Source organism: Chelonoidis abingdonii, chromosome 3 (genome assembly GCF_003597395.2).
Source record: "Chelonoidis abingdonii isolate Lonesome George chromosome 3, CheloAbing_2.0, whole genome shotgun sequence".
In the NCBI taxonomy this organism is placed as follows: domain Eukaryota; kingdom Metazoa; phylum Chordata; order Testudines; family Testudinidae; genus Chelonoidis; species Chelonoidis abingdonii.
Window position 1 is genome coordinate 168,471,858 of NC_133771.1, and position 21,836 is coordinate 168,493,693.

The following is a 21,836-nucleotide window of genomic DNA, read 5'->3' on the forward strand; positions in this document are numbered from 1 at the left end:
GCGTTAGCCTCGGACCATGGACGCACAATGCCGAATTACTGTGTCTAGTGTGGCCGCATGAAATCGAATTTATAATATCAGTTTTATAAAACCGATTTTAGCTAATTCGATATTATCCCGTAGTGTAGACGTGGCCTAAGAGTGGGAAGGCAAGAGAAAAGATTTAAAGTCTGATGTTTATACAACCAGCTCATTAATTGTACGTATTACTTCCTTACAAAGCGGACAATTCCTTTTGTCTTTTTGGGACCCTGAGCATATGTAGTTTCCAAGTATTATTCCTGAGCAGACTATGTCGGGTTCTCTTCTCCTTGAGAATCCTCATGCCCCTGATCAAGCCTTCTCACAATGGAGTCAGGGCTTCAAATGGGTGTGTTTATGTGCGCATGCATGGCACTAGTGTGCTGGTCCAACAAAGCCCCGTCCCCTCACAGAGCAAGTGTTGGTGGCTTGTAGCAGCGAGACATAGGTTACCCTCTAAGACCCCTAACAAGCTGCCCACTGAACTACTTGGACTTAGCTTGATATTGCAGGGCTTGCAATAGCAGTCCAAGGGAGTTCCTGAGAGGTGCTGTGTTTGCGGATCCAGAGAACTTACTTGAGGAAAAGGAAAGAGGAGCAAGAAGTTGAAATGAAATCAATATTGCAGAAAAATGAACAATAATTAATTAGAAAACAAAGTTGTTGGGAGAAACTGAACCGCCATCTTGTTCCGCTGGTGGACACAGTTTCTGGTGGCCTGAGGTGAAGGATGGAGCTTAGTCCTGGGGCCATCAGCAGCAACACTGGTCCACCTCCCAGTTCTACAGATGAGAGGAATCACCTCTTTGTTACGAATGAGAAGAAAACCCGGGCCACAGAATAGACAAAACATGCACATTTTATCATGTTTTCAGGTGTTCCGCTAAAGACCTCCTGTATCTTTGATAGCCAGAAGTTTATAAGATAACAGATTTAATCACATTTCCATGCTACTAACGGAGAAGTTATAGCAAATGTTATATTAGAATAGAGAATAGATATTAAAAAGGACACAATTAAATATTTTGGCTCTTAAAAGTTTCAGTAGAAAATGCCTTATTAAGTGTCAGCAAAGGATATTGATATTGTTCTTATCCAGCATTGATAACAGAGACTGAAAATAACATGGCTTTGTCGCCTTCTGTATTGTACCATTTCAACTAAGACATAGGAGAAATCATTTTAAATAGTTTCCATTTTCCCTGTCATGAACTAAGTAACGTGCTACTGATTCATTCATTCTTTTTATTACCTTGCTCAGTTGCTCATTTTCTTGAAGCGAGATGTTATGTTGTTCTTGCAGTTTCTTTTGCTCTGCCTTGATGTTTAACATTTCCTCTTTTAAACAAGCCAACTCAGCTGAAGATAGATTTTGTAGATGGGCAATCTCAGCTTGTTTAAATTGCAAGTCCGACTGCACTTTCTCAAGTTGCTGGATCAAATCTTGATTTTTCCCCTCTAAATCTCGAATCTCTGCTTGTTTCTTTTCTAATTGTATTTCCTGAGACAAACTCTTATCTATAGTAATAAAAAAAAAATTAAGTGCTTAATTTGTGAGCGCAAACTATGTCTAATATGCAATATTAGCTTTTATGGGTAACACTATAAAACGGCAATATTGACAATTTTCAATTTTTCACCTAGCAATAAATTTTCTTAGTATTTCAGAATATAATTACTTATGTGTTGTAAAACTGCCTTTATTTCCAAACCGTGACATTGTATAGCTGAGACAATTTTAGAATTGCCAGAATTCAGTTTTGCAGAAAGAATATACTGCTAGTCAAATCGCTCTATGCTTCACAATTGTAACTGGTTCAACAGCCCATCTTCACTGAGATCTGATGGCTTGTTATCTGAAACTCATGGTTGACAGGTAACAGTACCAATGGCTAGATCAAGAATTTTGGTCCCTTATTTGTCCATTTTCCTCTCTTTAAAATCCAGAATATATAAAAAGGATCAAGGTGTTTGATGAACTGATGTATGGAGTAAAATTAAGAGACACAGACAATACAAGAGATTTCCTGTATTGCAAAGAGAATTCTACTGAATGACACCAACTTACCATATAAAACAAGATTACGCATTCCCTTCCTATAGGACAAGGAAAATTCTATGTCTCCAAGACCCAGAACTTGGTGAGAAACAGGAGCAGATCGAGGGGAAGGGAAATGATAGCAATCAACAGTTATTTGAAATATGTCAACGCCTAGGATGGAGAAGGCTTATTTAGGGTGGTGATTCAAAGGGGGGTGTAGCGGGACAGTTGCCCGCTCTAGCCCTGAAGAGGTTGGAACAGCCCTGCAGAGGACTGTGGCTGGGGAAAGCAGCAAGCCTGGGCTGACTGGGGAGGCAGCTACTGCTGGGCCATGCCCCAATCAGGCCACAGCTGGCAGGCACTCAGTCAGTCTCCCTCTAGCTCTGAAGGGAAAGGGACTTAGCTGCTGGGGAAGCTAAGGGCACTAGAGTGAAGCAGGGCTAGGGAAAGGCCAGAGGAGCTGGGGAGCTCCAGACTGGCAACTCCCCAGGCTGCAGGGCCTTGTCCAAGGCCCACAGAGGTACTGAGTTGCAGGGAAAGGCAGCAGGTCCAAACCCCCTGGCCAGTGATGAGTGGCCATTATGGACTGCAGTCAGCCCCAGTGAAAGGGGGCTAGATGTTGACTGGAAGTAGCCACTGAGGGAAGGTGGAGAATAGAGGTGGGGATTCCCTGAGGTGGGGAGACCCAGAGAGTGGGTTACTGCTGGGGGCAAGACCCTGATGGGGAAGGGCACCGGGGTCTGGGAGGGACATGGGGGCCAGCGAGGAGAGGGATAGTGACCAGGAGAGGACACTCCGGCTAGAAATGAGCTCAGTCCCTGGATGACCAGAAGGAGGCACCGCAGGGGTGACAGGATAATCAGAGACTTGTTAGAGAGGAAGAACTGTCCGGGGGTTAAGGGTGACAGCCTAGGACTCTGGGCACCCACATTCAGTTATGTTTCAATTAGGACAAGTTATTGTTGGTTGCAGTGCAGAGCTACAGCACAAGCATCTTCTGACTTACTTTTTGTTCATAATTATTCCCTCCAGAAAATGGCGATAATGCTACCATTTGACACCTTAAGAACCACAGATAGAAGATAGTGAAAGCAAGAAAATGGACTTAGAAAGCATTACATTTTATTAGCTAGCCGAAAGTGCTGCCACTTGCCAAGAATAAGATCAAAACACAAAGCACTTATTTGGATGGCCTCATGGATTGGAGAGTGCAAAATACTGATTAAAATGGGAGCAGGACTGGGTCCATACATTTAATTTTGAAATCTCATTAAATAAGGTTAGACTTCCACAGGGATAAGCAGGAGCAGTCTCCTTCTTTACAATGGCTATTTAGTAGTATTGCTTGTTCTCTTAAACTTCAGTCTGCAAAATGCATTTTCTCAACGGAAAAGTCAAATTAGGGCTCGGCAGGTAACATTTCATCATGTTTAAGCTTGATGGAGTCCATATACAAGCTAAAGGATAATAGTTTGAGGTATATTTCTTTGCTTGGGATTTTAAAGCACAGGAGCACATTGTAGTATTTAATTTGCTGATCACACAATTCTGTTTGGAACAAATTTATTCCTCATTATAAATTACTTTAAAACCATATAATTTTATGAGTTAGTACTATATATTTGTATGAAGAAGTTCCATCTCAGTTTGGAAAGAGAATTGCGTGTATTAGCTGAAAGTTAATTTAACTACTCACACAGTGAGAACTTTTTTTTCTTGGGTATTCTTCAAAACACCATTGATAATCAGGTTTACAGATCCTCCACACTGAAGTAATAGTTTGTAACGGGATTTAACTAGGTAGAAATCTGTAACTCACTTTTCATCTCTTCTGCATAATTCTGGGTCTCCTTCAGAAAGTGTCTGGCTGTTTTTAGTTCTACTTCCAGAAGATGGATTTTTTCTGATTTTTGAGCAGACTGGCAGTGAAGAAGGTTTTTTTCCTTCATTGCCTACAAGAAAACATTAGTTTAAATGGCTGAAACACCCACCCCTCTTGCTGTGACTCAGCACAAGTGGATCTGATTAAGACGCATTCAACAAAAATCTGGAACCAACAACCTAACGTAGCTGCAAAAAAAGTCCCATGCTCTGGTGCTGGACTTACACAAAACCATTTACAAGAAATGTATTTTCCCACCTTAATCTGGTAAGGCTACATCCCATCATTTGCAATTACAATTTGGCCTCAGTCACATAGGCCTTCATTAACTCTTGCTTGAATCATCAAAATCCAATGTATTTAGATCTGCCCTGCAAAATCTGCAAGAGTTACAGAACACAGCAGCACACCTCCTCAGTAATGCAGGTTCACTTGAGTACATCAGTCCTATGTTTCACTCACTCCGCTGATTCCCCAACAGAACACTCAATCAAATCTCAGTCTTTAATTTCAAAGCTATAAAGGAAACGAGCCCAATATACCATCTTAGTCTCTCAGACTTCAGTAGCTGTGTTCCTCAGGAACAACTGTCTACACATCAGAAGTAAAACTAGCAGATGCAGGAAACAGGGCCTTTTCAGGAGCTGGCCCAATACTATGAAATTCACTCCTACAAAAACTTAGAATGACAACTAACATCACCATTTTTCATATTTACACCCCATACACACACACACACCCTTTGCCCTCGGGGACAGTGGTTTTCAATCTCTATTCCATTTGCAGACCCTAGAAAATTTCAAATGGAGGTGCAGACCTCTTTGGAAATCTTAGACATAGTCTATGGACCCCCACAGGCCACGGCTTGAAAACCACTGTTCCATTGTAACGACAGCCTTTTAAGAACACCTTAGACAGTCTGCAAACTCCCACAGGTCTGCGCACCACAGGTTGAAAACCACTGCTCTGGGGGATATGGGAGAAATAGAAACCTCAAATAACAAATGCTAGTCACCTTAACTATTCTTAACTCTGGAAAGCATTTAGATACAACAGCAATTGGCACAACTGAAGAACTTAAAAAAACCCAATCACTGGTGTTGCTTCTATGACTATTCTGAGTTCTCTTTCCTTTCATTTTCCTTCTAACTCCAAATTAAAGGAAAAATCTTTGAATCTACAGTCAAGGTTTTTTAAAAATCAAAATTTACAGCCAGATCCTTTTTGTGTAAATTAGAATAACTTTACTGATTTCAACGGAGCTATGCTGATATATGTCAGATCAGGATCTGGCTTCCGAGTTAGAATTTTGTTGATAATGCTGGTCTATAATGCTTGAAAAAGTAAAAATGTACAAATCATTTGGGGGATTTTCTCTTGCTTTAAATTGATTGTGTGACCAAAAAGTACCCACTCCTCCATGAAATCTTAGAACTAGGCAACACACATTTATACTTAGGAAGCAGCTAATAATTCTAGAAGTTCCAAATGAACTCAAACAGGTATTTCATATATTTTATTTTTTAGGACTAAACAAAGAGTGTCTTGAACCATACTACAGAATTAGATTAGACAAATAATTCCATATGAACTGTAACCCTATCTGTAGTATGGTGGTTCAAAATCATTTTTTTAAACCCTGACCATACAACCAATTTTTTGCCTGGGGTCAGTCCACATGGAATCAATTGCAAAAACTGCAAGATCGGGGCCTTATCTTGTATCACAGCTATAGGTCTTGTGACAGGATCAGGCCAGAGGGCTACAGGAGAGTGATCCTATTGGTATCTAGGAAGTGGGCTTGCCCACTGCTAAAAGATCCCCCCAGTCTTAAGGGGGGATCAACAAGACCGGGAAACCAAGTTGCTTCAGAGGACAAGTAATGAAATAACAGGAACAGAAGTGCTGTCAAAGGGTCAAACGAAGGGAACTTGATGGGACACCGAGCAGAGAACCCCGGACAGTGCCCACTGCTCCTCGAAGGCATCAAGGGAGTCAGTGGACGCCGCCCAGAGGAATTCTGCCCAGATGCGTGAATGGATGGAGGACCGGAAAGAGGCCCCACAGTTACAGGAGACTCCATAGGCCAACCTCCTCTCCCTGGTTTTATAGATGGCCATTTTAGGCAGGGCCAGGCGGAGGTTGACCAGGACTTCCTGTGACTTTGTGGGGCCACCGATAGGAGTGCATAAATAAGGAAATGAGGGGGAAAGTGCAGCCAGAAATGCAATAGGATATCTGTAAGGAGACAGAATAGAGGATGCAGCCTGGCGTACTCCAGGTAAACATGCACCAGAGTCTCCCTCACGCTGCAGAAAGGGCAAGTGTCCAGGATGGGGGTGAATTACGCCAATTACATGTCTGTGCTCACAGCCCCGTGAAGGAGCCGCCAACTGACATCGCTGGTGAGCCTTGGGAGCAGGGTGGAGCATAGGCTGGCCCACCGGGGCTCCCCACCCTCTAGAGGTGGCAGGAGGTCCCTCCACTTTGTGTCGGGGTGGGACACGAAGGTGAGGAAGTCTAGAGTGTGGAGCATGAGCGCGTATAGATGTTTTCTTGGCGCGGTCTGGAAATGAAATAGCTTCAAGTCGTGCAGACAGCTTATGGTGAAGGGGCAGGGAGGCCAGTTGGATCCATGGGGCAGGGGCCCGCTACAGGAGAGTGAGAGAAGGCAAATATATTAGCCCCAGATTAAGCAGGTCCCTTTTCCCTGGATAAGATAACAGGGGCAGTTCCAGAAAAATCAGGAATTTGCTGGAACCAATTAAGGCAGGCAGGCTAATTAGGACACCTGGTTTAAAAAGGACCTCACTTCAGTCAGTGAAGGGTGAGCAAGGCGCTGAGAGTGAGAGAGCCTGCGGCTGGAGGACTGAGGAGTACAAAGGCTATCTGGCATCAGGAGGAAGGTCCTGTAGTGAGGATAAAGAAGATGTTGGGAGGAGGCTATGGGGAAGTAGCCCAGGGAGTTGTAGCTGTCACATAGGTGTGACACATAACACTGTAGACAGCTGCGATCCACAGGGCCCTGGGCTGAAATCCAGAGTAGAGGGCGGCCTGGGTTCCCCCCATTCTCCTCCCCCCTACTGGATATAAGAGGAGTTGACTTGGACTGTGGGTCCCACCAGAGCGGAAGGTCCCTGGCCTGTCCCCATGACTCACAAGGTAGGTCAGCAGAGACTGCGGGGATTGTTCTCCTTCTTTTTCCCCATGCTGGTCAGTGATGAGGTTAGCTGAGTGAATGGCAGGTTTGAGCCACAAAACCTGCCAAACTGAGGGCTGCCATGAATCTCTGAGGTGAGCAAATCCGCCAATAAGTGCAGGACCCACCAAAGCAGAGGAGGAACTTTGTCACAGTCTTTTAAGATGGTCCAAAAAAGGACAGCCAGAATAAGACAATATCGAAACACAACTTCTGGTGGAAATACACTATTCTCCAACATATAGCTTGCAGAGTTCCCCTGGGAGTCAGTAAGGCATAAATGGAACCAGTTCTTACTGATTTCCAGTCTAAATTATTAATTATTCCAGTTCCTTTGACTGGTTTGCTAGTAAAGCCTGTTCTGCCCTGCACAGCTTCTATGTTAAGCTCAATGGAGTCGTTTTCCAAACGGTGTTTCACTGCTATTGCCTATGAGGAAAACGCATCACATTTTATTGGTAGTCATATTTAATTTATTTTAAAAAATTAAAAATTCCTGATGTCCCTTTAAAAGATGAGCTCCAAAGATACCTTAGAAAACAAAGCAAGAAGAATAAGCTATGTTCTGCTTCCTCCCACAGAAAGAGAAGTTTGGAGTAACTGTTGACTTCTGTGTTGTATAACTAAGAGTAGAATTTGGCCCTAAACCTTGAAACTCAGCATGATGGCTTTAAAAAAGTGCTATTAAAAATAGCCCAGATATCCGAAAAATCCATCTTCCTTTCACTGTGCAGTCCTGGGTTCTAGACTCTGTATCATACCAAAAGCAGAACAGGTTAAGGTAACACAAATCTTTAACTCGAGACTGGGCAAGGTTATGAAAAACATTTTCAAGTATATCGTTGTAACGGATAAATTTATTCATAATTTAAGCAATAGTTATAGTGCAGTCTGTTAATCATAGGGAACGCCAACCAGTGCCTTCTTTTAAGCTCAGTCATAAGGGCAGCAGATTTAACACTTGCTCTCCATTTTTTTAACATAACATATTTGTCAAAGGGAGCACCTATTGGGTTTAGAAGATCCTTCCCCATTCCCACTCAAGTCCTCAACTGCTCATTTGAGAGGTAACATTTAGGTGTTGGACTGATGATCAGCTATCACCAAATATGCCATTGAACAGCCAACAAACAGAAAGGATCAATACCAAACTAGACTCAATTCGGTACAATCCAAATACCAAGAAATTGACAAATTACTCTACCTTTTCCACTTACTATATACTCAAGGAATAGGTTACGTGTTGTGAAAAAACAGTATTTGTACACCTTAATTCCCCATATTTATGGACCAACAAAGACATTCAGCTTGCACCTCTGTCTCCATAAGCACATTCTTCCGGGGTAAGGGAAATTAGTGTCATGCTATCCTTTATCTTAAATTTGTCACCTGACTTTATATCGCAGGGGTAGGCAACCTATGGCACGCGTGCCGAAGGCAGCATACGAGCTGATTTTCAGTGGCACTCACACTGCCCGGGTCCTGGCCACTGGTCCAGAGGCCTCTGCATTTTAATTTAATTTTAAATGAAACTTCTTAAACATTTTAAAAACCTTATTTACTTTACATACAACAATAGTTTAGCTATAAATTATAGACTTATACAAAGAGACCTTCTAAAAACCTTAAAATGTATTACTGGCACACAAAACCTTAAATTAGAATGAATAAATGAGGAGTTGGCACCAGGGGTGGCTCTAGACATTTTGCCTCCCCAAGCAGGGTGGCATGCCGCGGGGAGTGCTCTGCCAGTCGCCGGGAGGATGGCAGGCGGCTCCAGTGGACCTCCAGCAGGAGTGCCTATGGAGAGTTCGCTGGTCCCGCAACTTTGGTGAACCTTCCACGGGCACGCCTGCAGGAGGTCCACCGGAGCCGCCTGCTGCCCTCCCGGAGACCAGCAGAGCGCCCTCCACAGCCTGCCGACCCAAACACGTGCTTGGCGTGCTGGGGCCTGGAGCCGCCCCTGCTCAGCACATCACTTCTGTTATATCGCTAGCTAAACCAGGAAGTTAACAAGATCATAACTGTAACACCACCAAATTCTAACTGCTTTTCAACCTTTTTAATCTGTTATATATCGGTCATAATAGCTCTATAGTATTCCAAATTAAAAAGAAAGTAAATTTATTATCAACATCAAGAGAGAAAAAAATAAGAATGAAATAACCTAGTTCCATTCTAGAAAGGAGTAGGCTTTTCTCGATAAAAACCTATAGACGTCCAAGTTTCAGTATGAATCGAGTGTTTCAAGAGTAAACCTGGAAAGAAGAGTATGTGCAGAGAAAATACTAACCACCTCTGTAGAAAAGGTTTGATTAATGTGCTCACACAGCTAGGATGACACATAGCTATGGCAGACAGCTATCGTGGACAAATTTACAACCTCTGTATTAAGTCAGTATAGACCATGTGTATCATAAATAAAAAATCAGTTTTCTATTAGAGAGTGTGGGTAGAAAAGAAGCAGTGCTCATATCAGAACAAGGCTAAAAGGAACGGTTGTAGGGCTTTACCCCCAGATTGCCTTTGGGCCCATCTGCTACTTCAGTTTACCTTCAATCTTGCATCAAACCAGCTATCACATGTGGTGATTTTACAGTACTGCTCTCTTCCAGGTTGGTTTATTATCATAATACAACACTCAAACATACCCTTACCAGCCTCAATTATTCCTTTCCACTTATAATGCCTCAAGTTTGTCCACATCTTGATCAGAGCATGCGCTTCCTTGTAGTCCAACTCCTCTCCTAGCTGGGACTTCTGTATCCTGCAGGTCCATCAATGGAGGCTTATCTCTGCACAGTTTCCAGTTCCTTGTAAATCTCTTCCCACAAAAGGCTTCTGCCTTGGAGTTCTGGAAAATTGTCACCTGTCCTCTTCACAGGCTCTCTGCCTGGGCACTAACAAGAGAGAGTCTCTCTCTGACCTTTTGGGGTGGGGGGGGGGGGTATCTCTCTCTTGAATGACCACAGGCTGCCCTTTTACCTGCCAGCAGGCCTGGTTTAGATGCACGCTTCTGTCACATAACCCTTGTATTTATTCCCATCATACAGGGAGATGGGCTAAACCTGACAAAAGGTGCAGCTGTGCCCCAGTCTTTTAATGGACCAGCTCACCCTGTGACAGGAACATACCACAATTTGCTCTGACCTGTGATATAGTTAGTTGCACTTAAATATTAGTCATATATAGATCTTCAAACACAATAAAGAGGACAGTTAAATTTTACATAAAATAAAAACTCAGCATCACCACTTCCATTTCAATAGTTCAGATATTCAAAATCTTACTTTGTCGAGTTCTGCCCACAGAGCATTGTTGGCTTGCTGCAAGTCCTGGTTTATCTGGTCACACTGTAGATCCCCTGTCAGTAAGTCATGTAGCTGACGAAACACTTCCTAGAAATGTAGAAGATTTGAGGGGAGGAGCGCGGAGGGGAGAGAAACACACTCCTGTTACATGTTTCTAGTCAAGTTACTATAACTATTAACACTGGAAAACGCGGGGGAGGGACTGTAAATCTCCTCTGTAAAAAGTTACTAATTACACTAAAGCGCTCTCTGACAGAAGCAAAAAGAGTTTAAAAACCATTTTTAAGTAAAGCATAAATTCTGTTATGGCCACGAATGGCCATGACTCACTTTCGCCAATCAGAGTAGCCATTTCATCTGCTACACCAGTACAGGTGGATCAAAAAAATACCAGCAAATCATGGAATGAAGCTCCTATATCGATTCAAAAGTAGATCTCCATAACAACATTGAGCATTACAACTAAGCAACCAGACTAATCCCCAATAATCATGATCCTTTGGAGTGGGGGGAATTCCCTTCTTTGCTATGATTACATGTTTAACTTAGTGCTGTAAAAATGTTTTTCATGAGGAAAATGCCTTTGTTATTTTCAATTTGATTTAACACAAGACTGAGCAGCAACAGAAGTTTGGTAGAGGGGCACTAACTCCTCCCGCCTCAGGTCTGGGGGAGCAGAACTTCACTAATGCACATCTCCTAAGATCCTTAGGAATCTAGCCCATCTCCTGCAATCTTTAGGAGATGCAAAGTAGATATCCATCTGAGTATAATTAGTTTTTGAAGCTTCTTCCCAGCCCCACGGTCCTTATGGTTGGGGCTCTACATGAATTTGAGAGGGGATTTATATGGGGGAATAGGGCTATGAGAGGCACGGGACTTTTAGTAGGGAGTGTTGGGGTTGGTAAGGAAAAGAGAGGGATAAGTAGGGGAGCAGAAAGCGGAGGAAGATAGGGAAGGAAAGCACCAGTGGCGTCTCCTAGCAACAAACCTCTCTGCCAAACTTCTCTTGGCAACAGCTGCAGGACTCCCCTCTAACAAATCATAGCAGGTTTGTCAGCGGGAGAAGGTAGTGAAGTGCTAGTGCTTCCCCTCTGCTTTCTCCTAAGCGCCCTCCTATCCTCCAGCAAGACCCCTGCTCCATCCCATGTCCTCAAGTACCCCCACAGCCTGTTCCCACTCTCATTGCCAGCCAGAGACCCATCCTATGAAGTCCCCAGCCCTCTTGGATCCCAGTGATCCATTTCCCCAAATCTTTATGTCTCCTCCCCTTATTATACCCAGCCTCTCTGCCCTCATACCCTTTCCAAAGACCCACTCCTACCCTGGGTTGGCCTGCCAGGAGCAGAAGAATGCAGGCGGGGAGGGTCAAACTCAAGAATAAGTGAGCAAATTATTAGCAAAATGTTCAAACTTTTTTCTGATTTTATTTTTATCATCAAACCATAAATTAGAGGTGAACAAATTGGTAGCCTGCCTGCCCAGCCTACCTTGAAGAAATACAGATTCACTTCCTCTTACCAAGTTATAACCACCAGACTACTATTATCAACAGCTAGGGAACATGGCTTTAGTCAACTTGATTTGTGGTAGGCCAGTAAATTGTTTCACTAACAAATGCAGATCCATTCAGCTGACAAACTAAAAGAAAAGAAAAAATCCAAATAAAAGTAGCAAGGGAGAGCGTGACAAAGGAGAAAAAAAATGAAAGGGGGAAGGTCAAAGTGGAGATACTTAAAATATTTCTCCGCTAAGTTTCCCTCAATTTGCATACGAGCTACTAAAATTTGCCCCTTAGTAGCAAATTCAGAATATCATGTTACAAAAAAGGTTTTTTCCTTACACTAACTGGTTTCTTTTGAGATGTTTTGTCTACATGGATCCTGCTCTAGGTGTGCATGTGCCTTATGTGCATGAGATTGGGTTCTTTTGGGTTAACAATGAACAGGTGTAGCATCGGCAGGTATCTTAATATGCACGCGCACACACACGCACTCCCTCTCTCCTCGCACATAACACCTGCAGGCAAAGCAGGACCAGCCACTTCTCAGTTTCTTTGCCAATACACAATCCCAAAACTAATGGATTTCACAGTAGTAGAGAAAGAGGAGTGGTCGGGGGCTTCATGTGAGCAGAACAGACAGAAGAACCAGAATTACTGTAAGGTAAGTAATTGGGGTTTTGTCCCCATCTGTTAACATGGATCTCACTTTAGGTGACTAGCAGTTATCTCCCTATGGAGGGGGATGTCAAGAGTCTAATTTACATGACGACTGCAGGATTGCCCTGACAAACTGGGCGTCAGATCTAGTAGTTGCAACTACCGAGTAGTGCTGAATAAAAGTACGCAATGAGCTCCAAGTGGCTCCCTAGCATATTTCTGACATAGGAACATTCCTCAAGCCTGCCCGTGTCACTTGGGGCCTAGTATAGTTTCTTTAATATAAGAAGGTGGAGCTAATTTATTTAGTTCACAGAAGATCTTTATGCAGTCAAATATCCATTTCAAGAGTCCCTAGACTGAAATAACGAGCCCTCTACACCTGTCTCAAATATTACAAAAAGAGTTCTAGGCCAGTTATGGAAAGGCTTTGTTCTATGGAGGTGGTAGAAAAGTGCCCTAAACACACCACTCAGATGAAGGGCAAGATCAAAGCAGAGTCATCTTGTCTTTGTGAAATATAATAAAATATAGTAAAAAACAGCCACCAAAAATCCTCTCTTGATAGAGAGGTGATAAAGGCTCTAAGAATACAATACTTTGGTCCCAGGAAGGTCCCTCACTTGGGGAAGTGTAGTTGCTGTAGCCAAGATGTTGAACAGGTGGTGTGGCCACTGCAGACGTGGCTCTTGGGGAAATCGAGCAGCCCTGTGCTGGTCTCGACTCGTATGGGGACTCTCGGGTGGCTGTGTTTGGTGCCAGAGAATGACCTTGTTCCAACTGTGACTTCTTATGTCTCTTCTTAGGCATGGGAGAAGGGGAGCGGCACCAAGAAGATCCTGGTGTCGGAGGGGCACTCCGCACCGAAGCTGAGGTGCTCAATGCAGAGTTGGAGCAGCATGGTTCCAATGTGGGGCGCAGGGCAGCCTCCATCAACACAGTTTTTAATCGGATATCCCTGTCTTTAAGAGTGCGAGGTCTGAAGTTGTTGCAGCTCCTGCACTTCTTTTTAATATGCGCCTCTCTGAGGCACTTAAGGCAGCTCGTGTTCGGGTCACTAATAGGCATAGGTTTACTGCACCCAGCACATGGCTTAAACCCCAGGGACTGGGGCATACTCCGTCCTTGGGGCTACGTCCCTAATGGGACTCCACACCTAAATACTAACACTACGAGTAACAGTAACGAGATACAAGAAAAACTCAGAGTCCAAAGTTAGAGAAACCACTATCGGACTTGCGAAAACAAGGAGCGTTTCAACAACCATCACTGGTGGAAAGAAGGAACTGAGAGGGCGTGGGACCAGCAGGGCTCAATGTACCGGAGCATAAGCGCAGGGCTCCAGAGGTTGCCAAAGCCGGCCCTAGGGGAAACATTAGGGGGAAAAAATTCTGACAGCGTGCACATGGGCGTGCACACGTCAAATATGGAATCGTCATGAGCAAGCACTCAAAGAAGGAGAATCCAATCTTGCATGCCCAAAGCACATATGCACCTAGAGTGGGATCTACATGGACAAATACTCAATGAACAACTTGTTCACTCTGGTAACAGCAGTCTGGAGGCAACTTTAAACTTGTGAAAAAATGAGTGTCGTCTTACCTTTTGCCTTTCTTTTATTTTCTGTTCTACGGACCGACGATTATTTTTGACAAATTGTCTCTGATGACTCAGTAGGTCGTCCATTTTTCGCTCCAGCATTTCATGCTATACAAAGTTTAATCATAAATCACAGTGATGCAAGGGGAATATTTATTATCTGTACTACAATAGCAATCCCGCCCCCACAATCAGGATTGAAATCTCACTTTAGCAGGCACTGTTAAAAAAAAAAAAAAAAAAACGACATACATAAGAGGAAGTCATGGTCTCTGTCCCAAAACTGCTTACAGTGTTCCATGACTTAGTGGACACTCACACAGGTATCCCATACCAAACTGAGAACAGATTACACTTGGCTATAATACAAGTGTGTGCTAAAGTTTTAATAAGTGTTTAGGCAGAGGAGATAAATTCAATGCAACTTTAAATTTACAGTGAATCAGCACATTGATTGAACAGAAAAAAATTACTGAACTATTTTGAACATATTTACTAATATAATTTGCAATTCGATCAGATTTCAAACTCATGTAAAGAAGCCAGACTATAATAAGAAAAGCTCTCAACAGTCACATATAGAGGTTCTGATGACAGAGCTATACCAGTAACTCAGGTGATTTACAAGTAGCATCATTGTGACATCAGAAGTAGCAACCAATCAGTCTTTCCTCTGCACTTTGCTATCAGTCAGTGAAGTGGAGCGGGCCTATTCACAGGTCAAAAGTTCTCATTGTTAAATTACTTCAACATCTGTGTACAAACATGGTAATAACCCTGGATTGACTCTTTGTCCCTGGCCTCAACCTATTCCCAGCCAAGACCTTCTCTCAATGGGGTCCTCACAGAGGTAGCAAATAACTGTCATTACTCTACCTCTCCAGAGGCACATTCTTAACCCCCATTCATATGATGGTATAATCTTCAGCATCCTGTATACAGGATGTAGGAAGCAGCAGAATTTTCTAACATTCTTAAGTAGGGAGCAGAATCTGCATGCATAGATAAAATCCCTGACAGCAAAGGGTAAGTGACAACCATCACACCTACAGAAGACATATGTGGTGGTGCCTTTCCCCACGGCAACATAACTTTTTTAATCTAAGTGTGTATGGAGAGGCAGAAAGGGGATGGGAAAAGAGTTAAGCTAAAGATAAATATGAAGAATCGTGGAATCCATCACTTGCATGAGCTACAATGTTCTACCCAATGCACATGGAAACTGTGGAGCTGCAACAATTGACAGAGGCCAAAACATTCAGCTGGACTAACTTCCCTATGTTAAATATGGTGAAAAACCAATGAAAATTCAAAGAAGGAGACAGTGGTGCTGTTAAAACGTCTTCTTATGACACTTTCAAATGGCTTTAGTATATTTAAAATATCTGTGTTTCTTAGATATTTGTTATCGTTATTCACTCTACTGCAAGAACAATACTGCGTTGCTGGCTGCCTCATTAGAGAGCTGGCCTGCTATTTGTTCAGTCTATCAGAGCAACTTATCCATAAAGGAAAAGTTTTCAAGGTGCACATCTTCCCCACAGCTCACACACACGTAACTGGTATTAAAAAAAAAAAAAAAGGTAGGGGAAAAAAGGAACCAATCACTAATCCCAAAAGTCATAGAGCAGCAGATGATCCACTAGTTTCCATGATTCTCCTGCTATGTTGTCCAGTATATCAGTGCAGTGGCTGACCCACTAAACCAAACAACCACTGCATGCAGTGGCAAGGCAGCTCCGGCAGAGAAAGGAAGTGCTGTGCAGGCTGCTGAAATCTTGCTCACCCTATCCCATATAGCAAAGTGTAGGTCCCTTCATGGGTATGGAAAGATGAGGCCAAAGAAGAATTTGCCTCTTAATGAAAGGCTGGGTTTGACTGGTGTTATTTCTTAACTCTTATCAGTGTACACCTGTTTGGCATCTGTTTTAGCTAGCAAAAAATAATCCATTTTATATGATTAACACACATTTGCTCCACTAATGCAAATTACTTCAACATTTCTATTATATCAGTACTATAGCCACAGAAATTTCTTGGCTTCCTTGCACTGAATACAAGAGGGCCTTTTTCCCCTTGATTCTTCTGCAGCAAAACGGAGAGGTCTTGGAAGGACCCAAGATCTTGCATTCTGAGCACTTTAAAACTCTTCAATATGGTGTGTGAATGCTTTCATGTCATGGAAAGGATCCAGAGCTACGACCAGAATTTAGAGGGCCCAAGGATATAGAAAAATTCTGTCCTGGATCATGCAAGTCTGTGACTCTAAGTGGACAGCATTGTTCTGTTTTCTTGTTTATGTACCAGCCTCACAGACTGCAATACAGTTCTACTAATAGGCTTTATTAACTTCTGCTTGTGCTGGTGCTGCATAAGCAAAAGTACGAGATGTTTTAGCTCATGTAAAGCTATTTAAATCTTTTAAGGGCATAGGGAAATGGTGGACTTAAATATACAGTAGAACCTCACAGTTACGAACTTGGGAATGGACGTTGTTTGCAACTCTGAACAAAACGTTACAGTTGTTCTTTCAAAAGTTTACAACTGAACATTGTCTTAACGTAACTTTCAAACTTAACTATGCAGAAGAAAAAATGCTGCTTTCCCTTCATTTTTAGTAATTTAACACGGTACAGTACTGTATTTGCCCTTTTTTGCAGGAGGGGAGGGTGGAAGGGATGTGTCTCTGCTGCTGCCTAATTATGTTCTTCCGGTTCCAAATGAGATTTGTGCGGTTAACTGATCAGTTTGTAACTCTGGTGTTTGTAACTCTGAAGCTCTACTGTAAATTATGGAGCCACCATTAGCAAGCACATACATAGTTAAGCTTTGTTGGAGAACTCTGTAATGAATTGTGTTAGTCAAATATGTACTAAGTCATGTTAGAGAAATTATATGTAATTCTAGAAGAAAAGAAGAATGTTTGCTTTTTGTATGTAGTTCTGCCGCTTTAGATCATCAGATTTTGCTGAAACAGTCTGTAAGTCAGAAAACTGGTTTGTGTGTCTCTTATATAAAGTTCTGGACCAAGCAGATAGCAGGGTAGAGAAGAGAGCTGTTAGCTCTCAGGAAGTCAGGTACAATCCCTCATCCCCGCACCCGTCCATTCAACCAGCTAACAAGTTTTTTTAAAAAATCACAATATTAATAAAATTCACTGCTTGTTCTCTCACCTTGTTCTTGGCTTTGATTATTTCAATGACAGAACACCCCAAACTCTTCATATATTCCATAGTTACTAATATAATTTGCAATTCAATTGGATTTCAAACTCATGTAAAGAAGCTAGAGTATAATAAGAAAAGCTCTCAACAGTCACATCTGGATGTTATGATGACAGAGCTATACCAGTAACTCAGGTGATTTACAAGTAGCATCATTGTGACATCAGAAGTAGCAACCAATCAATCTTTCCTCTGCATTTTGCTATCAGTCAGTGAAGTGGAGCAGGCCTATTCACAGGTCAAAAGTTCTCATTGTTAAATTACTTGAACATCTGTATACAAACATGGTAATAACCCTGGATTAACTCAATGTCCCTGGCCTCAACCTACTCCCAGCCAAGACCTTCTCTCAATGGGGTCCTCACAGAGAGAGCAAAGAACCGCCATTACCCTACCTCTCCAGAGACAAATTCTTAACCCCCATTTACATGACGGTATAATCTTCAGCATTCTGTATATAGGATGTAGGAAGCAGCAGAATTTTCTAACAAGCAGCAAAATTGTACAAGTCAGGTTCAATCCCTCATCCCCCACCTGCCCATTCGACCAGCTAACAAGTAAAAACTCAAGGCCACAGAAACAGATGAGTACGAAGAACAAAAATTGTAATGTAAATACAACTGCATGCAGCCAGTGAGCGTGACAGCAAGGAATAGCTGTGTTGGGAACTACACAGATATAAGTAAGTTTTAGGAGTATAAGCAAAAAATGTATTAATCTGGGTTAGTTATTGTGATTTATGCAGGAGAATCTTTTCATTAGGGGGTTAGAGTAGAATATATATGGGTAAAGACACAGATGAGGTAGCTTCCTCTACTGAGTCTGCGCAAAGTTACAGAACAGAGGATTAAAAAAAATAGATGATTGACATAACAGTGGAGAAGATAGAGAGGAAAAATAGCCAAGCATAGCAGAGATTTGAAAAGAGTCACCCTGTCTCCAAGAAAGATAACTTGAGCATTTTCTTGTCTTGCTTTATCTTTTTTTGCATGTTTATGTAATTCATAGGTGATAGTAGCATTGTCTAAAAACACATATAATATAATAAAGGCTAAAATAAATTGTTTAAGCCTAAATTGAAGTGGATTTGGTTCTCACCCAACAGGTTGACCTTAGCATTTAAAGTGGAACTAAAAATCCCTGTTTCACAGTATAATAAATTAATCTGCTTTCCAAGTTTAGCAGAGTTACACTTTAGATGACATTAATTTTCTGCATAAATTAGTTTCTTACTTTGCCAGAGAAAAACAATTTTTTTTAAAAAATCACAATATTAATAAAATTCACTGCTTGTTCTCTCACCTTATTCTTGGCTTTGATTATTTCCATGACAGAACACCCCAGACTCTTCATATATTCCATAGTTACTATTCAATTGGATTTCAAACTCACATAAAGAAGCTAGACTATAATAAGAAAAGCTCCCAACGGTCACATCTAGAGGTTATGGTGACAGAGCTATACAGTAACTCAGGTGATTTACAAGTAGCATCATTGTGACATCAGAAGTACTAACCAACCAATCTTTCCTCTGCAATTTGCTCAATAACTCAGGTGATTCAGAAGTAGCATTATTGTGACATCAGAAGTAGCAACCAATCAATCTTTCCTCTGCACTTTTCTATCAGTCAGTGAAATGGAGAGGGCCTATTCACAGGTCAAAAGTTCTCATTGTTAAATTACTTGAACATCTGTATACAAGCATGGTAATAACCCTGGATTGACTCTTTGTCCCTGACCTCAACCTATTCCCAGCCAAGACCTTCTCTCAATGGGGTCCTCACAGAGATAGCAAAGAACCGCCATTATCCTACCTCTCCAGAGGCAAATTCTTAACCCTCATTCATATGATGGTATAAACTTTCAGCATCCTGTATATAGGATGTAGGAAGCAGCAGAATTTTCTAACAAGCAGCAGAATTTTCTAACATTCTTAAGTAGGTAGCAGAATCTGCATGCATTTATAAAAACCCTGACAGCAAAGGGTAAGTGACAACCATCACACCTACAGAAGACATATGTGGTGGTGCCTTTCCCCACGGTAACATAACTTCTTTAATCTTAGTGTGTATGGAGGGGCAGAAAGGGGATGGGAAAAGAGTTAAGCTAAAGATAAATAGGAAGAATTGTGGACTCCATGACTTGCATGAGTTACAATGTTCTAACCAATGAACAGGAAAATTGTGGAGCTGCAGCAATTGGCAGAAGCCAAAACATTCAGCTGGACTAACTTCCCCATGTTCTCAGGCATTCCTGTAGCCCCTCAGAGTTTATCCACTAATCTCAACTCAGAGTGCCTGCAAAGTTCAGTAGCTCCACCAGAACCTCCAGTCCTCCTGGAAACCACAGAACCTGAGGGACCCCTATAGTACTTCTAAGTACTACAATGTTCCCTGTTTCTTAGCTCCCTCATTGTTCTCTGCGTAACACCAGGGGCTCCTGCCAGCTTTCTTTCTTTGCATGGGAAAGATTTCAAAATGTCTTAAAAAAATAATCAAGAAAATCCCCAGGCAGAAACCAAACAAAACAAATCATTAAACTCTGTGAGTAAAGTTGACAGTACATGTAAGTGTTGGGGTGTTTTTTAATTCATAATGCTGCAGTTACTAAAAACAAACAAAATGAAGCATTAGAAACCAAGGTAATTCAGAGTTAAGATCAAAATAAAAGACAGCCTAACATTTGAAAAGTAGTCAAGATCAAGGCCGGGTCCAGGCACCAGTGTAGCAAGCAGGTGCCTGGGGCAGCCAATGAAGAGAGGGGTGGCACGTGCGGCAGTTCGGCAGCAATTCGGTGGTGGGGCCATCACTCCCTTTCGGAGCGAAGGACCTGCCGCCAAATTGCCGCCATAGAAGAAGCAGCGGTAGAGCTGCCACCAATTGCGAACGTGGCTTTTTTCTTTTATTATTACTTTTTGCTGCTTGGGGAGGCAAAACTGCTAGAGCCGGCCCTGGTTCAGATGCAAGTCTGCGACAACTGTCAGTAGGAACACAGGATGTGTCCAAAAGACACTTTGTCCGGACATAAGATAAGCAAAAGCATAAGTTGGGTCTGCATAAAAGCTTGGATTTCTCCATCCTTCTCTTTGAGGCGATCTTAGTCTGGGATCATCTCTGGACTCTTCCATGCCCTGTACCTTTTTCACAGAAAGCTTCTTGTCCAACATGCCAGATTTTGAAATAGAATGTTGCTGATGAGGTCCAGGAAGTTAGGGACCCAGTATTAGCACTCTAAGGAGCAGAAAAGGCATTTACAGGATGGTTATATGACCCAGGGCCTGAAGCTACTCTCATTGCTTTACCCATTAAGTACATCTGGAGCAGGGCTTCTCTAGATTTGCAGGTCCTGCAAGTGAAGGACTTGCAAATAGTACATTTTCCAGGAACATTCCCCCAGACAAAATACATATTTTAAATGCCAAACATTACAGGCTATAGTGCCCTTGTTTGATGGACAGTATGTAAATCCAGGAGACTTAAAAGAAGCCATCCTGACACCAGAAAGAAGTAGCTATTCTGGTTAAAAAACCAAAATGCCAATGGGCAACAACTAACAGTCTCTATCTACACTCTGCACAGATTTAAAAAGAGCCAGGTATTTTGTTAGCACTGCTCACTGCCCATGTTCACCTCAAAGCCAGGAGGCATAAGAGGAACTGAGTGGTGGCTGGCCTGCTCCACTCTTTTATGCCCTCGGTGCAGGATATGAGGACGCTCAAGGGGCATGAGACTCTGAATATGGATGAGTGGGGTACATGTGGGGGAGTCTCAAGCTGTCAGCCTTCACCACAAACCCTGCTTTGCCTCCAGCATGTATAATAGGGTTAAATATATTTAAAAGTGTTTTTAATTTATACGGGGTGGGGGCTTGCTATGTGAAAGAGGTCACCAGTACCAAAGTTTGAGAATCACTGCTCTTTGTTTATAAGAACTACCTCCACTGGAATTTTCTAAAACGTTATTGAAACATTTCTACTTGGTCTTAAGCTTTGAAAAAGATGCTTCTGAAGAAAAGCTATTAAAATCTATATTTTGGGCCAAATTTAACCCAATAGTGTTCAGTTAACTTATTCAATGCATGTCTCCCTTTTTGGAAGGGGCCTTTTGTAAATATGATATAGAGTCTTTTTTTTTCATGTTACTAAAACACTGCGTATTGTGATGGGGCAAGGCCAGATGGCTACAGTAAAGTACTGAGAAACAGGTATGTTAGCCTATTGTCATCCCAGGGGTGAGCGGGCAAAGCCCGCCCACTTCTAAAGGACCTCCCCCCAGCCTAAGGGGAGGATCCACAGGGCTAGAACACCAAGTGATTCCGGGGGACAACGAATGAAAAAAACAGGATCAGGAGTGAGGTCATAGGGCTAAACTAAGGGAACCGGATGGGGAAACCGAGCAG

The 21,836-nt window shown here is 42.4% G+C and overlaps 1 protein-coding gene across 3 annotated transcripts in view; it reads right to left on the reverse strand.

Annotated features, from left to right (window-relative positions):
• Positions 1–21,836, reverse strand: part of LOC116819491 (centromere protein F-like) — a 101,572-nt gene that overhangs the window by 17,517 nt on the left and 62,219 nt on the right. The window contains exons 2-5 of one of the 3 annotated variants that reach the window (XM_032771254.2): positions 14,218–14,322; positions 10,434–10,541; positions 3,882–4,014; positions 1,274–1,539 (exon numbers count right to left, since the gene is read on the reverse strand). In XM_032771254.2, the coding sequence (XP_032627145.1) occupies positions 1,274–1,539; positions 3,882–4,014; positions 10,434–10,541; positions 14,218–14,316 (606 nt within the window). In that variant the 5' untranslated portion in view covers positions 14,317–14,322. The remainder of the gene's footprint in view (positions 1–1,273; positions 1,540–3,881; positions 4,015–10,433; positions 10,542–14,217; positions 14,323–21,836) is intronic. The other 2 variants (XM_032771255.2, XM_075064325.1) reach the window with 2 other exon arrangements.